Source organism: Podarcis gaigeae, assembly GCF_964106915.1.
Source record: "Podarcis gaigeae genome assembly, chromosome: 10".
Classification (NCBI taxonomy): domain Eukaryota; kingdom Metazoa; phylum Chordata; class Lepidosauria; order Squamata; family Lacertidae; genus Podarcis; species Podarcis gaigeae.
In genome coordinates, this window is record NC_139686.1 from 30,539,691 (window position 1) to 30,557,978 (window position 18,288).

Genomic DNA, 18,288 nt, shown 5'->3' on the forward strand with positions numbered 1-18,288 from the left:
AATTCAATTTGTTTATCTCTAGTTTTTCAAATTATAATATTGGCAGGCTTTGCCTATGCCAATTTTTGCAAAATGGAGATCATATCTTTTCAACTTCCCAATGGGGTTTTGCTGAAGATTTCACACCAGACCATAGTGACATTAAGTCGTATCTTACGGAGCTTCTTCTGAACAGATTGTGGCAAGTACTACTGATATTAATAAAAGGGAAAAACTGCACAGCAGAAAGAGGGAAAGCTAGTATAATAGGATGCCTTTCAAAGGAACCTATTGTCACATATCCAAGTCTCTTTCCAAAGCAGTCACCATTTACAATAAAAAGTGTAAGATGAGAAAGTATTAGACAGCAGCCATGTGTACTAATGCTTTAATGGGATTGTTTTATTATGGATGTTTTATATTTTTATATTTGGGTAACCTTTTTATACTTTGCAAACCACTTAAAAGCCTATTTTGACATTGGGGTGTTGGCATCTGTCTGTCTCAAGAGACAATGGAGTGCACCTCTGGGGGTGAAATCAAACCGCTGTGTTAGCAGCACAGAACTGACCTCCCTGGAGCGATGTGTACCAGGTGCCATTCAAGTGTCGTAGGGACTCCACTCCAAATTTGTGTAGGGTTTACTCCTTAGCCTTTTATTCTTCTGAAGATGTCCCACAAGGCAGCGGAGGTTTAGGATCAGAGTTTTCCTGATCTTAGATGGGCTACCTTCACAGGTTGAGGAGCTCCATCTGCCCCTCACTTCCCTCTAAAGCACGTGCAGGACCTGCCTTATTATCCGTTTTGTTTGCTCAATCCACCAGAGCCTCCCTTTGCATGCAGGGCAAGTACCTAACCCACCATGGGCCTGAGACCCATGGGCTACCTTTACTTGGTTTAGCCAGCCAGCTGAAGCCATTTTCTAGGGTTTGGCTGCTGTTATATAGTGACAGCTTCTAGGAGCCACAGGGAAGAGCTGAATTCAGGATGGAGACCAAAGGTGGACAAACTACCCCTGAAGGAGCATGGCATGGCATGTCCACCACCAGAGGTACTACCCCTTCTCTAACACCTCATACACTTCAACTTTCAGTAGTATATTAATTATTAATTCAAATAAATCATTTGGTGGTTGGAAGACAGAGCTGCATGCAACACAACACATGCACCATTCCTTTCCCTGTGTGCTCCCAAAATCCTCTCTGCTCTAGAAAGTTCCCCAACTCTCAGGAGCAGATTTTGAGGGTGCATAGGCAGTTGCAGAAGAGAGGTGGGGAAGTTGCATTGTTCAGGTTGGTTCATATAGGTAGAGGCGGTCCTTGAGGTATTGCAGCCCTGAGCTGTTTAAGGCTGTATAGGTCAAAGCCAGCACTTTGAATTGGGCCTGGAAACTAACTGGAAACCAGTACAGTTGGACTAGGATCGGTGTAATGTGCTCAGACAGTCTTGCCCTGAATTCTTGCCACCGAATTCTGCACCAACTGAAGTTAGCTACCATGGCTAACTGCCACTAACAAACCTATCCCTCCACAGCATTTCCTAACCCCTCATTTAAAGCCATCTGTGCTGCTGGCCTTACAAACATCCCATGGCAGCATATTTCATGATAATTTTTCTCTGTGTATACAAGTACTACCTTTGGACTGTTCTGAATGATGTCCAATTTTATTGACTGATCCTGAGTTGTTTCATTATGACATGGGGGGGGGGGACGGACGGACGGACGGGACAGACTTCCCACTCTCTTCATAGCAATCACAATGTTTTAAACCATAAGAAAAACTTGTGTGGGTCTATGTTAAGAAAAGAGCCACAGGTTGCTTCATAGAATCCAGTAAATCAACCCATTGACCTGTGGTCCTCCAGATGCTGCTTGACTATCACCTCTGACCATTAGCCACTCTGACTGAGGCTGATGGGGGTTGGAGTCCTACAAAATATGGAGGACCACAGGTCTCCCACCCCTGCATTAAGTAATCATACACAGACTTTAAGGCTGCATGCAGGGATTTGTTGCCTTTTAATTACTTTTATATAGTACAGAGCTTTGCAGGTGTTTTTAAGCACTGAAGAAATAATAAATACTATTATGATAGTAACTTCAAGAGCTTCAGTTATGAGGCAGTCTATAATTTCAATCAATCAGCCAACCAACTAACTAAATATTAGCTATTCAAGAGACTGAGCTGTAGATATTAATAATTTAAACAAGAAGCAGGCAAAGGTAATTAGATTCTGGAATAATTACTAAGGAGCTTGGCAATTACCAACTACAATCAGGATCCCAAAATGCTGGAACTTGTGATATTGTAATTTGCATTCTTTAAACTTATTTTGTAATAAAATTAATGAAGGAATAATATTATTAAACAAAACTCTTGCTGTTTCAGCTAGGCTACAACTACCTATGCTTATGAAAACACCACACTTTTTCACACAGATGCAAATCCACAGATTGCCTATGTACTATATACAGAAGTTAGGAATTAAATAATATTTATTGGACTTTCTTATTAGGATTTTGAGCCATAGTAAACTAAAGAACAGTTCGGCACTGAGCTGAAATAGTTTTGCATATGAGAGAAAGTCTATAGCCACTTCATCATCCATCTGTAATTAAGGACTTCACAATTTCCTATCCTGTCCTGTTTCTGAATTGAAACTGAATGGCTTGGCTGCCCATTCTAGTTTGTTCATATATGACTGAACTATTAACTTCACGCTACCCAAAGCTTTAATACTCATTTCCTACACTGGTTTGATTGACTCCCAATTCGGTAGTCGAAGGCCACATGTTGATCTAGATTGTGCTATGATTTCTAAATTATATCTGTAAATTTAGAACTGCTCAGTGCCAGTGCACTTTATCTAAATTTAGGTAATGAAATTCACAAGTAATAACCTGTGTCTAGGAAAATCTACCATGGAAAGATGCCCCAGCACTCCCCAATCCCCATTTTTTCTTTATGCAGGCCTGGCACACAGGCACAAATTCCTGAGCAATATACTATAAGTCTTACAATTGTGGCCGCAGCCAACATTACCACCAGCAGCAGGTAATGCAATTCCAGTTAAATGACTGCTTTTGACTTCAATCTGAACCCCATTGACCTGGCAGTAAGCCCTATTGGCTTCAGGCCAATTGGCAGATCAACTCTGCATTACAAAGATGTCTGCAAACATGACATGAAGGCTTCCAACATCAACTCTGCCATGTGGGGACCCCTTGCAGACGACCAGTGCCTGGAGACAGACAGTCAGGTCATATATCCATAGCAGTGATCAGAGGACTACTGGGAGGAACGCAGAGAGAAAAAACTTCATGGTACATCTGTAGCAGCAAACCGGACATCTTCATCTGCCCCAGCTGCAACAAAACATGTCCCTCTCTGAAACCTTCCAACAGTTTGACTTTATCCCCAAAGGCACACTCCTCCATTGTCTCCCGAGACAGATGGGTGCCAACAACAACAAACTGTTGTTTTAGATTATATGTTTGTAATGTTCATATGTCACTACAATATGTTCTTTTTTAACAGGGCCACAACTCATAAATCTTATATTTAAACAGTAATGTTCATTAGAAGTACACGAGTGGCTTGTTGCAAGTATTAATTGACCTGGGATTGCACAGAACAGTGGGGGGGGGGGGTTGATGTAGGAACTTAGTTTATACGGATAGACTAATGGATGACCCTCGGGTTGCTGATTTCCCTCCCAAGTTACCGTACATTATATAGAATTGCCACCTAATGTTGCAATTCTGTACACATAGGAGTAAGCCCAACTGAATGTTGCAATTGGACTTGGCTCTTAGTTAACATGCATAGCATTGCTCTGTGAATTGCAACAGGAGTGAAATACATCGTAGGCACATTTGATTAAATGCCATATTCAACTATGGCTTCCCTTCAAATGCAGTGCATGATTTACCTCTGACGATACCTTGGCAACAGCATTAAGTGCTGTTGTATCTTGGACTATCTCTGCTTTGCCTGATGCCTGAACTGCCTGGCATAGTGCTCCTGCAGGTGCCTTAGGGGGAACATCTGTCAAAGAAAAGTACTGTTTTAAAACATATTTTGGTAAAAAGAAAAAAAATAGGCAGATGTTAAATTTTCCAGAGTTAATTGGGCAAAAAAAAAAAAGCCTCTCAAGTCTTGTTCAGTCCATTAGCTACAACGCTGCCTGCCAGTGGTTGGATCGGAATGCTAAAAGCTTTTATAATTTTCCGTGATAAGCAACAAACCCAGACAGAATCCTGTTTACCTGCTAACTCTGCTTATATCCTCAGTGTGTGAAAGAAGTCTCTTTTTTTTTTCAAGAGGGACAAATTAACATAAAGAACAAACTGTTCTGGTTGTTTATGTGAAAATTATATGGAAGAAACTAGAAAATTAGGGTCAGTATCATCCCTCTCTCCCACCAAATATTCCAATTAGTATTTAAAAGGAGCATTATTACTGCAGCATGGCAAGCATGTGTTTCACATTATGAGCAGCTAGAAAGGGATTTAGAGACCATTTGAAAGATAATGGAAAAGTTCAGTGGAGTTTAAAGGCTGCAGTCCTACAGCAGGGATATTTTATGTGGGAACAAATGAAAATGGATAGCAATAAATGAATTGATGCTGCAGTTTCTGCATTAACTGCTGTTTCACGTTTAAGAGTTCTCTTGTACTCTATATCTTTTAATGGTTAACAAAGAATTGTTTAACATGATACATTTATCTGCTTGCCTAATGCTGCAGCTCCCTAGAAATTACTGTACTACAGAAGGCCATTTACATGTTACAGCTCAGCTCACATCTCCCTCAGAGACAGACATATCTACTGTTATTCTTGCATTGCTCTGTTTTGCTTCCATCTTTGTACAAAGATGTGACTCATATGTATGTGCACGTTGTTAGAAAGTAACATGAAGCAGCAGTAAGTAAAAAGATGTCTTCAAACCTGGCTCAGCAACATAGAGAAGCTCACTTCTCAGGATCAGTTATGGTGTTTGGCTGACCGGCTTCATCTGTACATTCATTAATGACAATATGCAAACAGCATTGACTCTCACAGTAAAGAATCAGCTCCTTCCATGCCGTGTGTTTTAGGCAGAGTTGCCATTTTTTTGTTCACTCCATTTTTACATAGAATCCTAATGATGTTGCCAGATTGCTGCATTTCAGTATTTTCTGGGTTGTATTCCCTTCTTTTTTTAATACCTGGTTCGTGGTGATTTTTAATTCTTGGCCATAGTGTAATTACATTTCCTATCCAGTGTGAACTAGCAAAACACCACTAAAGCTTTTTAAGAAATATTGCCCCTTTAATTAAAACTGTCTGGTGGTTTTTCTTTAATTAATTGCTTCCTGTTTCCTCGTGGGTCAAGACATACCTGAACTCATCCATCATTAGACAGCTCCTGGTTCTTTGCTAGGGAGTTTAATTCCCACTTTCCACTTTGAACCAGAAACTGCTCATTATTTTTATTATTTTTATTTTTTTATTAGCACAATTTTAGTTCTGCAATTGTGGTTGGGGGGGGGGGACCCTACGAATTATAAATAATGTGCAACTGCTCTGGCTGCAAATAGGGCAGAAAGAGACTCTGGCAGGTCAGAGAGGTCAGGTTTGATGGGCTGAGTTGCAAGGGGAGACGTAATGTCAACTTGGATGGTGAAGGAGTTTATAGGAATCGGGGGGCTCACAGTGAAGGTGGGGAGCTATGTGCTGGGTGGCTTAGCAATTGCTTAGCAGGTTCCCTCTGCAGTGCCCTCAGCTTCCAAACCAGCTACATGTCTGCTCTAAGGCTCCTCTGGACTGTGCCTGCCTGTGCTTCATAAGCCACAAAAACAACTGGAATTTGATGGAAGCAGCAAGAAGCCTCCCATCATTTGGGCACCACAGGAACTCCCCTTGCTCTAGATCTGTGGCAATCGCCACCTTATCCAGCAAGTGTTTCTGCGCATCTTTGTGCAGAATAATTGAGGCATCTCTGGTTGCAGCATCTCTGCAGTGAGACTACAATCCTAGGTTACCATTACCATGGTATAGGGACAGGTACTGCGGGATGTTAAGGAGCATATAGGGGAATATTAAGTGCTGTGTAGAACCATAATTAGAATTGTATTTCCAGCTGATTGTAGAAGAGCAATGTTTCTGCAGTGCTAAAGGGTTCTAGCATGGAAAGGGCTATTACTGGCTTTGTGCAGCATTTTGCTGAATGTTGTGGTAATAATAATAATAATAATAATAATAATAATAATAATCTTTATCAGGAGACACAATAAATTAAGAATATAAAAGAGCCCCGTGGGATCAAACCAAAGATCCAGCTACCACAGCATTCTGTTTCTCATGCCAAGCAGATGGCTTCTTGCTAAATCACCCAGTTGCTGGTTGGTTTGTGAAAGATGCTAACTGAGGCTAGGAGACACGGATTTAACCAAGAATACCAAGTGGCTCTGAGGTCATGCTGGAATTTCAGTCACTAAAGCTCTGAAATGCAAATACTTGCTTTGCAATTTAAAGTAGTGCTGCTTACGTTGGATGTTCTCTGAAGGAGGGAATTCTGACACAGGATCCGAGATAGGCATTGATGGAAAGTAAGCTTTTTCAGTAACCGTTGTGGGGGAAAGCATTGCATAGGAAGTGCGCCGCCTAGTCCGACGTGCAATTTCACGTTCATTGTACAACAGTTGATCATCTTTTAATAAAACAAGGACTTGCTTAGCCTTCTCCCTCACATGATAACCTGTTGAAAAAGATTAAATAAATGATTTTTTTAAAAATGTACTGTTTAGTGTAATGCTGACTAGCTCTGTTGCAGAACTCTATAGATACAGAAGATGCTGAAATTTGTAATGATGGAATGAGTCTCTTGATACCTAGGATAATGAGCTGGACAAATATTCAACAGTTGGTATACATTGGTACATATGTCTATATATTATAAGTATTTAAACAAAACTAAGACATTATTCATAATCATAGCAGAGCCCTTGTCCTCATTCAGAATATATATATACAATGAAACAAATGTTTTAATATCTGTTTATTTATTTTTAACCATCTATTATTTTAAATTGGCCATGCATGTGGAAATAAATACCAAAACACATATGCAAAGTCACTTTACAGTACAACCCTGGGTACATCTACTCATAAGGATGTCCCACTTCGTTGAATGGAATTTAGTCCCATGCAAGTGGATATAGAGGTGGTAACCAACTAAGTTTTCCTCAGAGTAGGTCCATTGAAATGAATGAGTATTACTGTCTATTCTGAGTAAAACGTGGTTGAATACTACCCTATGTTGGCATCTTCAGTTCCCCATGTGGGAGGAAAAGTTTGATGCTATCCTGGCTCCCATCCAAAAACTCGTAAGCAGAGGACATTACTTGTAAGAAAGAGTTATTTATTCAGGCAAATAATGGTACATGCTCATCAGCAAATGTAAGATGCAGAAGTCATTGTTCAGGAGTTCAAGAACAGGGCAAGAAGTTCAGAATTAGATGGAAGCAACAAATATGTCCCAACAAGTTTTCACGCCCTGCCCAAGCTTTTAAAGATGAGGTGTAACATGCTTGTTCATAAGACTTGCTCTTCTGGCAGTAATGTCTGGATTGTAAATACATGCTCCTTCAGGTTGGGTGTGCTCCTGTTTGCAAAGGTAGTGCCTGGTTCTAGACAACAAGACTGCACCTTCCTGTTCAGTTACAGATAGGTAGCCGTGTTGGTCTGCCATACTCAAAACAAAAAAAATTCCTTCCAGTAGCACCTTAAAGACCAACTAAGTCAGTTCTTGGTATGAGCTTTCGTGTGCATGCACACTTCTTCAGATACACCTTCCTGTTCAGTTAGTGCTACCTCTAATTCCACCTCCAAGCCCTCCGCATCCCAGCTCCACCACCCAGTGCATCAGAAGTGAAAGTGGAGAGGGGAAATTCTCCTTCCTCGAACCCAGCTTCCCAATATTCAGCCCCCCACCCACCCTTTATTCCTCTTCCTGAGTCTGTGTCTGGCAATCCAAGCCCAATCTTGATCGCTGCAGGGCTCGCGACAGATGCCATTACAGCTCAAGCAGACCTGCTTCTGCTGACTTGGCATGGTGCTTGCAGTCCAGAGGGGATGCAAACTTGACACATGATAGCCTATATATTGCATCTATTGTATACTGCTGTCCAAATATTGCAAATTATATTTTAGCCAATTTGTGGATACACTTTACCATAGTTTGTGACTTTACCTACTGCATAGATTTATATAATTTAAACTCTGCTGCAAAGAAAGATTGTTTTTCAGTTGAAATAGCTATACACTAGGTATCACTGACATCGTGATTTATGTATCAGTTCCAAGTGTTATCAATCTGAAGCTAAACAGCCATTGTGTCTTGCAAAATAATGAAATTATTTATTATCAAGTCGCTCTGTCACTCATGTAAATACGTGATGAAACAATACAATAACTTTGCTTCAGTATTTCAAAAGCCATGCTGCAATTCTCCTTCAATATACGATTTTCTCATCCTGGAGAACACATAAATAAAAATACTTGGCACATCTAAATCATTAAAGCACAAATTAGGTTTGTCACAGTTGGAATTTGTTTACATGCATCATATAGGGTTGTAATTCATCTGACAGCAGATATTCATAGAAAGACTCAGAGTTGATGGACTGTTTCCTTCATCTACCAGCTGTTGATATTCTCAGCAAGTGCTGTTAATAATTTAATACATTTACTAGTGCAATACATTAATTATTCATGGCACTAACAGTTTTTCTAGCATTACTGGATTCATATATGAATTTACATAATTTTCTTTTAATCCAACATGTCACCTATTTAATCCATCCTGCTTGATGCCTGGCAAAAAAAAATATGTTAGCATCTAAATTTTTTTCAAGCAATGGATACTTTAATAATATTTATCCTTATATCACATTTTGTATAAAGGCCCTCATAATCCTTATTTGACTCATATCATCTAGGATCTCAGCTCTTTGCAGGGTATGGGATATTCAGCCACTTGCTCCTCCGTGAGTCCGTTTTGATCTCCTATTGCAACTTTTGGTAATGTTCAAGCAGATTTTACTGCGTAATACGCAGTGTCATTTCCGATCTCTTATTACCCTGTACTTCAAATGGAGATGAGTGAATGTGAATCAGCAGTGTGTGCTGGTACTGAGCTATGGCCTCTGCCCATGTCTAAAGCGTCATAGCTTTTTAATCCCTCAGCAATTTGATGAATATGTAAATCACTTGGAGACCTTCAAATACAAGACGACACATAAGGTCATAATAAAACATAATAGTAACCTTCTATGTTCCTAACCGCCAACACACACACACACATTCACACAGACCACAACTTTATTTTAAGGGAATTCTGAAAGTACTTGGGTAGTTTTACCTTGGTCCTTTCCTGCTTCATCTAAATGATGGAAGTCCTTCAACACCTGGATATTAAAGAAGGCCTCTTGACAATTCTGAATGACTTTCTTTGATCCATTCTTGAGGAGATAATCCAAAAGTGTGAGAGACTTGTACACATGCCTCCAGTTCTTTCCATGGTCATTCAACCTATGCCATATCATGCTCATAATCTCAGAAAGAGAGACGGCATTAAAAGTCAAGTCACTTATCTCTAACATCAGAGAACTGGAGGGGCCCCAGGGGTCATTAGATGTTGCTTCTCTGACTTTTACCTCGGCTTCAGAATAATTCTTCACAAAGTTCTTTACATGCCTCCTGAGTGCCATGAATGCGGCGAATGGTTCCTTGGTTTAAAAAAAGGATGAGAAATGCCGGGAGTTTTTTCCTGTGATGTCACTCTCTTTCTCCATTCTCCTATGGAGTAAACTACTAAGATTCTGAAAACAGAAGAGCAGGAAGGAGATTGTGTGAGAACAGCAAGTGTTTTGAGAGAAAAGGAGTAGGTACAAAGAACTCAGAGCTGCCACTTCCTTAAAGAGACGCTCTGCCAGAGCTGACCCAAAATATTTTGCTGCTTAATTATTATTATTTGAATATATATACCACCCTATACCCGGAGGTCTCAGGGTGGTTCACAAAATAAAATCAAAATATAAAACCACAAAATACATAATCAAAATAAAAACAACAGCCCGATAACCCCCCAAACAAAAAGAAACATTTTAAAAGGGCATAGGATGTCAATCAAATAAACCAAAAGCCTGTTTAAAAAGGAACGTTTTTGCCTAGTGCCTAAAGGTGTATAATGAAGGCGCCTGGCAAACTTCCCTGGGGAGACCATTCCACAGACAGGGCACCACTGCAGAGAAGGCCCATTCTCATGTTGCCACCCTCCAGACCTCTTCAGGAGGAGGCACATGAAAAAGGGCCCCAGAAGCAGAGGTGTAGGTAGGGGGGCAGTTCACCCTGGGTGTCATCCAAGAGGGGGAGTGACAAAATCTCTCTGGGCGGATCGCCACTGGGTGGATCACCATGTCCCTGGGTGCGCAGCATGTGCACCACTCCAGGTGCCTGAGCAGCTAGCTCCGCCGCTGCCCAGAAGATGATCTCAGGGTCCAGGTAGGTTCATATGGAAAGAAGCAGTCCTTGAGGTACTATGGTCCTGAGCCGTTTAAGACCTTATAGGTCAAAACCAGCACTTTGAATAGGGCCCAGAAACTAATTGGTAACCAGTGCAGTCGGACCAGGATCAGTGCAGTACGCTCAAACCATCTTGCTCCGGTGAAGAGCCTTGCCACTGAATTCTGCACTAGTTGAAGTTTCTGAACTGTCTTCAGAGGCAGCCCTATGTATAACTCATTGCAGTAATCTTACCTTGAGCATTACCAGTGCACAGAGAACAGTAGTTAGGCTATCCCCATCCTGATAAGGACGTAGTTGGATCACCAGCCAAAGCTGATGGAAGGCACTCAGGGCCACTGAGGCCACTTGAGCCTCGAGCGAGAGCAAAGGATCCAAGAGAACCCCCAAGCTATGAACCTGCCCCTTCAGAGGAAGTGTAACCCCATCGACAGCAGGCAATCGCCCACCCATCCAGTCTAGGGAACCCACTAACAGTGCCTCAGTCTTATCTGGATTGAGGTGTAGCAGCAAATGACACTCAGGCTGTGCTCCCAGTTGTGGTGCATAATCCCCAAAGCTGGTCAAGTTATGTTGCCACCCAAGGCAGAAAATCCCACAAGTGCCTTTCCCCCACCCTAACAGTAAAAATACAACAACAGTAAAGTAAATAACTAACCATTTTTTGCTCTTTTGTGACATTCTAAATCAGCGATCTGAGGCAGCTGCTTCCTTGACACTAATTTAATAATCTTGGTCTATCAGAACAAAACCTCTATGTTGGTTATTGCTCCCATCGGTATGTTAATAATAAATGCTTACCTTCCGAGCAAAGAACTGTGTGAACTAAAGTTGTGCAAATTTAAAATATTATTACAGCTTGTATTATTTAGTTTGGATAAGAGAGCACCCAAAACAGAAAGGCTCCATTAAAACTTTGCTTTTCCTGATCCTACAAACCACAGGATGATGGACATGCTCCTTTCTCCCCTCTTTCTCATAGACTTGCTCCTCCTTTTCCCAGTTTGTGCAGCCAGACTTGGCCACAATGACCAAAATATGGGTTAGCACTAGTCAGGATCGGCTCCAAATACTGGTTTGCAAATCTATTTCAAATCAATCATGGTTTTGGAGACAATTCATGATTAACACTCACCCACAGATGAGGATTCTGACATCAAAGGAAAACAGGAAAGGTACATCAAGCATATTCATTATGCTGCTTTCATCATATAATAAAGACAGATCTCTTTACCCTGGACTTTGGCAGTTAAAGTATTTTGTTTTGTGGGAGGAGGGAGCATGCAACTTTGCAGCACATTCTCAATGGTTTGGCAGATCAGAATAATCATGTCTGAAATAAAACAAGAGAGTGCAAACAACTCTGCTCTATGTTAGGCAAATTATTAATCTGCACAGTAGGTTCTGCTGTATCAGAATAATTCATGGGGGCTGCTCTGGCTCCATGTAAACAACACACAGACACACACACACACAGAGAGAGAGAGAGAGAGAGAGAGAGAGAGAGAGAGAGAACATTTAAGATCTAGGGCATGGCCAAACTTGGCCCTCCAGATGTTTTGGGACTACAGCTCCCACCAACACTAGCTAACAGGACCAGTGATCAGGGATGATGGGAATTGTAGTCCGAAAACATCTGGAGGGCCAAGTTTGGCCATGCCTGCTAGGCGTTCTTTTGATCCTGATCTCACATCACCAAAGCAGAAATGTAGGACCTTTTTATGCATCTGCAGAAAATGAACTAATCATTTCTTGTCATCTAACATCCTGAGTGGCTCTAAAATTAAGAGGAAATGAAAAAAGGAAAGCCAAAGCCTTTGCTAAACTGTGGAACAGTGTTTCTGTGTACTGATTAGCTTGACTCTGTTGGGTTTCACAGCTGCCACTAGCAACTAGGAGTGCATTTAAGTTGCTGCAGTGAGGGCATAAAAAGAGTATGCAGTCTCCAAAGAGTATAAATCCTTGTGAATTGCTAGTTCACAGCTTTTATGAAATGTTCCTCCATCTCCCTTCCCTTCTTTTCATTAGTTGGCATCAGGGTGGGTAGGTCTCTGTGCAATTCCTGACTGAGTCACCAGAAAATATTGTCACAAACATGTATCAAATTGATTTCAAGCTCTGACATGCGCCCAGCCTCAGCCAGAGATACAATCTATAATCACATTTTACATGCGCGAATGGCAAAATATTAAAATTCATGACAAATGTGTTGTTTGTTTTTCATCTCGCATACTAGTGTATCCTAACAGCGTTGTCCTTTCTGACCACTATTATGTTTCAATTAAGTGTGTTTTAAATCCAAGGCTAAGTTGAAATTTGAAGTAAAAATGTTGCCTTACTAATTTTCCAAAAAATACACGAGGATAATTATCCTTTTGATCACAGAATACACAACCTCAAGTAAGCTAGATGGAAAATGTAGTGTTTTAATTAAGATTTGTTGGAAACAAAAAAAACAAAGATGCTAAGACACAGGAGAGAAATGAATCTTTATTAGATGGGTACTATACATTCTAACACTTGCCATTTCTCCTTGTTTGCACTTCAAATGCAGCCGATTTTATCTGCATTGCTCATGCAGAGAAAATTTTCATTTTATAATGTGTTTCAACGAATCTATTAAAAATTTCAATCAAAGGATTTGTTATTTGGTTTGTATGTGTCACTCTATCCTTTCAGGCAGAGATGCACTGTGACATTGGTTATCCAGCAGCAAATATTGATCTGTTTTTTCACAAGCCAAAGATAACTCTGTTGGAATCGTAACTTGCTACAAAGGAACAGTTGACCCTACTGCTTTTTTGTGAGTCAATCCCAGCCTGTTTTGATTTTTATGAGACTACTTCTATAATTTGTTTTTACAGTGCTCTCCTGACCAACAAACGTAAGTCAATATATAGCATAATATTGTAACACAGTTGTTTGGCAACAGCATTCCAGGAGGCAGTAAAACTCAAGCAGTACACTACAATAAAATAAATTAAAAATAAAAGAAGTATAAATAACAGTTGCAAATCCACAAGAAATTATCTGGGGAAAATTTTACCTTTCCCCCAAATACTTGCCAGCACATTATAATCTTAACTGAGCTCGTGAAAACCAAAATCAAGTAAGTTTGCCTCACCTCTCTAGAAATAAAGCTTTATAAACTGGCTCACTTTGTGGAAAGGCCCTCTATGCTTGCTCTGAGACACACATATTGGCGTCAACATAGTAGAAAATAGATGGCAATCCTTTTAACATCCCACACTCCTGGGTATATTTTTTCACATGACAAAAGATAAAACCTAGTACACACAGAACGGTTTTATAGTTTCAATCCTCAGTATATAAAAACATATTTTTTTTATTATCACATGGGTTATCTTATGCTACTTATATTAGATATTATATTAGTCTTATTGCTGATTTTTGTTTCAGCTGGGTGGAGTAAAAATGCTATAAATCCAACATAAATAAGACAGTTCGTTTTTAGTAGACCATACAGTATATAGAGGCACACCAAAAAACGAGAGAGTACAAATTGGCTTCCAAAAGGGAACTATTCCAGCCTCTGCTGAGCTTTCTCCAAACTACCAATCACAGCCCCATACATAGTATTTTTGCTACACAAATTTTGTCCTACCTGGCAAAACAACTCAGTTGTGACAGTTAAGACATTTCCCCCATGTATTTGAAACTGCCATCAGTCATTTGCAGAGCCCACCCACTCCTACTCACCTTCCAATCAGAACGCTGATTCTAAAGCCCCTCCCATTTCCTTGTTTGCCATTTAGAGATTGGTTGGTCCACAGCTTCTGTCACTTGTCCTAGGCCCTACCTTCTACAATTCCCAATAGCTGACAGCTAGCAATTCCAGCAGCAAACAGTCACCCAGTTCCACAAGAACTGAGCAGTTTCCTTCCCAGGCAGAAAATAAGGAACAAACTCTGTGCACAATTGTGCAGCCTGCTAATCACTGGCTAGCCTTTATAACAAGTGTGCTGTGCTGATTTTTAAAATGAAAGATTGTTTGAAAGACCTAGGCCAGAACTAGTTCACTCCTCTGGTTTGAGATTTGGTGTGAACTGACAAATGTATTTGCATGAGTGTTTCCTACTAACAAAGATTAAACTGCATCTAAATTTTTAGGATGGGAAATTGACATCTGCAGTACTGGGTAAAGATTTGGTTTTGATTCTATCATTTGGGAATTGAAAGTGTGATGCTGTTTGCCTTTCTCCACTTGGATGGTCACAGCTGACCAAGTTTGGGCCAGATGTTAGATCTGTGCATGACATAACAAATATGAATCTAACCACATGTCAGTTACTAGAAACATGGGAACATGCATATCTAGTACAGTATGTGAAACGGCCTATCTAGGATTCCTTGTAGGCTTTTAGCTACTGGTCCAAGTCAGCCCTGTGATGGAAATCTCCTGATTAGCTTCACCTTGTTGCTTCTGAAATGATTAATATTGATGCTACAAAGATTATGCGGAAATGATTGACTCTACCAGGATTAATGCTGCTGCTGATTAGCCTTTGTAGAGTGTTTTTTAAATAATTTTAGTGTGTTGTTATATGATATATATCTTTGATCTTAGCTGAAAGACAGATTTAAAATAAAGAAATATGAGGAGTAGCTGAGAAGCTGCATAACTAGCAACCAGATGCAATCATGCATCTGCCTTGACATTGTCCATTGTTTGCACTGATAAATATGTGTACACAACTTTCCCAGCAGTACTGTGATTTATTAATCAGAACGTCAAATCACAACCTAGAGAAGTGTTCCTGTTTTGTTATTCTGACAGCTCCATCTCATTCTATCTGCTTTTCCACATTTAGGTTGACTTTCCTACCATGCTCCCACCAGAAGGTGGGATTGTTTGCTATGAAACACATATCACATTGACAAACATGTAAACAGAGATATTCTTTCAAAAGTATGAAATCTATGGTGATTTTTAAGGCAATGTTATGATAATCAAATCTGTCAAATTACCACTGTGTGTGGATGCAGCCTTAATTGTAAGCATCCAGTATATAGCTCTAGAGGCCACAATTCAGCAGAAATTTGGGTTCACAAACACTTTGTCATGTTTTTAGATATGTTGTAAGCCGCGCAGAGTGGCTGGGGAAACCCAGCCAGATGGGTGGAGTATAAATATGATCATTATTATTATTATTAAGAACATAAGAAGATCCCTGGTGGATCAAACTGAGGGTCCATGTAGTATAATATTCTGCGCACAGTGGCCCATGGAAAGCCCACAAGGAGGGTGTGAGCGCTACAGAACTCTCCTCACTTATATTCCTAAACAAAGTTGGTGGCTATTGCTAAAACTAATGGTAGCAAATTCTATCATTTTAGTGTGGGTTGCCAAATTAAGCATGACACTATATTGCATTAATGCGATTAATGTGTCTAGGTTTTGACCCTTTGGGAGGCCTAACCCTTTCCTCACATGTTTAAATCCCAGTGAAAATCATCCCTCATCCCATCCTTTCCAGTGAAGTGGCTATTATTCATAGGAGGGGAATGCAATGCTATTGCCAACTCAGTGCAGCAAATAGCATTCTTCAGTCCCTATAGAACAAACTAGATATTACACAGGAGATGCACCAACACTGGTGATTGCCAGCAGTAACAACCAGTGGCTTCAATTTGGAACAAATGGCCTTCCAAATGGTATTGGACTACTGTTCCCATGACCCTGACCGTTGGCATGCTGGCTGGGGCTAATGGGAATTGTGGTGCGACAACAGCTGGTGGGTCCCTGGCTTAGACAGAGATCATATATGTTCATGTCCGATAGATTTTTCAAGAGCTTTTAGCCATGATAGCTAAATGGAACTTCTGTGTTCAAAGGCAATGTGTTTCATAATATTAGGGGTTCCCCCCCCCAAACAAGGAGCTTACCCCCCACTTGCCCCCCCATTTCTGAACTCATATGATATATGCTGTTCTTCTTCACCCACCTAGAAAGATACTTTGCCCCTCTGTTTCCACCCCCCTGCCCAAATTTCCCCGTTATGCCACTGATTATTTCCCATGCTCTGTGACGTTGTAAAATAAGAGGAAATCCAAATATACCAGAGATGTGGCAATCCCATGCACAGGGAAATTTCTCAGCTTCACGGAACTGCAAAACCATACATCACTTGACAGTGAGAAAAAATAATGAGAACCACAGCAGTTAACTAGCCCTTAGCCAACACCCAGCTTTCCGAGTTGTCACATCTGAGTTCCTCCATGGCTTGTGATTGTGGTTTCCTTCTTAATTGTGTGATTGGCTGAACCTCCTTGCGAGTGGGTAAAGGAGGGGGGAGTTCTAAGTGGTGAAAGCCTAGTGTGACAGTGAATGGCTTTGAAAAAAATATATACTTTGCAAGGGTCTAGTCTGAAGGAGAGAGTGAGGCTGGTCATGTGTCATGGAACTCCATCATAGTTTTACTTCGTAAATTCTGCAAGGACGAGATCTAGTAAAGAGGAGCAAGTCACCTCTCTTTTCCAGCTCAATCTGCTACCAGAGGTATGTGGTTAATGTTTGCTTATGATTAATGAACATTAGGCAGAATGGGTAAGACCTGCAATAAAGGGCTGCAATACAGTGATCCTGCCGAGTGCTCTAGCCAGTGGCAATGGTGGGGAGATTCAAAATAGTTAGCATAACCTACACAATTCACACTTTCCAAAATAATATGTGAATCAAAACATCCTTCAAAATTTGCACTTTTCTGAAATTTGCACTGCAGTTCTCCAGTCAAGCAACAGGTACAAAATGCATATACTAGGGTAAAGTGTGCATAAAAAACTGAAGATATTGGTGAAAATAACATACAAAAATACAGTATATTACAGAGAATTGCCATACAAAAATGTATATGTAATGCAAAATTGCATACAAATGTGTAAGTTAGGCTACATTCATGTTAAAATGCTGATGAATTTTCATGAGGTCTTAAAAAAAATACAGACTGATGTGAAAATGTGGAGAATTGAACTTAAGATTGGACAAATGAGAAACTGATAGATAGCCAGCCATGTTTTATTTCAGGATATTCCATTCCATTCTGCCTCTCCCCCCAAAGTTTTCTATTTCTTTCTCCCCCACCCCCTGCATTCCCTGGCTGCTGAACATGCTCAGTCCTCACTGGGATGTGTTTTTTGGGGGGAGGGGGGTCCCCCTGGGTTTACATTTCCAAACAATTCCTGCCCCCACTTCTGCAAACCTTGAGGTTTGCATGTTGATAGCTGCCTATTGTGTCCATTTTGGCTACATTCCTAATTCCACATCTGAGCACACTTTTAGGGTCGAAGCAGATGTGATACTTGTCACATAGCTTACCGCTGCAAAGTTAGCTTTTATTTAACAAATAGCTGGTCTTAGGGCAGGGTGAGGGATGTGTGTATATGTGTGTACACCATGACCCAGATCAGGACTATGAGTTGACAGATGGGGGGGGTGTAACTCTTTGCCACTTCCACAGTCCTAATCAGAATCCTCCCCCCACCCCCAGCAGCTGCTATGCTGCAAATGAAAGCTTCCACGTGTTGCAGACGACAGGTGCAATGGCTCCTGATTCAGAGTGAGACTATGGTGGCGCAAGGGTTAAAACCCCACTCCCCGCACAGTCTCAATCTGACACCCACCACTACTGCCAGCTGAACCTAAAAGCTAAACCAGCAGCTTGTCCTTGTGCTGCTGTTTTGCTAAATAAAATAAAGCGAGACGGCAGCACAAGGACAA

General features: G+C 40.7%; 2 protein-coding genes across 6 annotated transcripts in view; one reads left to right on the plus strand and one right to left on the minus strand.

Moving 5' to 3' along the window:
• ENTHD1 (ENTH domain containing 1) overlaps positions 1 to 14,264 on the minus strand; it is a 33,681-nt gene extending 19,417 nt beyond the window's left edge. Inside the window, exons 1-6 of one of the 4 annotated variants that reach the window (XM_083701736.1) lie at positions 14,176 to 14,264; positions 13,675 to 13,837; positions 11,209 to 11,287; positions 9,388 to 9,847; positions 6,514 to 6,723; positions 3,913 to 4,028 (exon numbers count right to left, since the gene is read on the minus strand). In XM_083701736.1, the coding sequence (XP_083557862.1) occupies positions 3,913 to 4,028; positions 6,514 to 6,723; positions 9,388 to 9,736 (675 nt within the window). In that variant the 5' untranslated portion in view covers positions 9,737 to 9,847; positions 11,209 to 11,287; positions 13,675 to 13,837; positions 14,176 to 14,264. Of the gene's footprint in view, positions 1 to 3,912; positions 4,029 to 6,513; positions 6,724 to 9,387; positions 9,848 to 11,208; positions 11,288 to 13,674; positions 13,838 to 14,050 lie in introns of those variants that run through there. The other 3 variants (XM_083701737.1, XM_083701738.1, XM_083701739.1) reach the window with 3 other exon arrangements.
• Positions 14,265 to 16,814: 2,550 nt separating this feature from the next.
• Positions 16,815 to 18,288, plus strand: part of GRAP2 (GRB2 related adaptor protein 2) — a 48,406-nt gene continuing 46,932 nt past the window's right edge. The window contains exon 1 of one of the 2 annotated variants that reach the window (XM_083701804.1): positions 16,815 to 17,070. The gene's annotated coding sequence lies outside the window, so the exon portion shown is untranslated. The remainder of the gene's footprint in view (positions 17,071 to 18,288) is intronic. The other variant, XM_083701803.1, reaches the window with a different exon arrangement.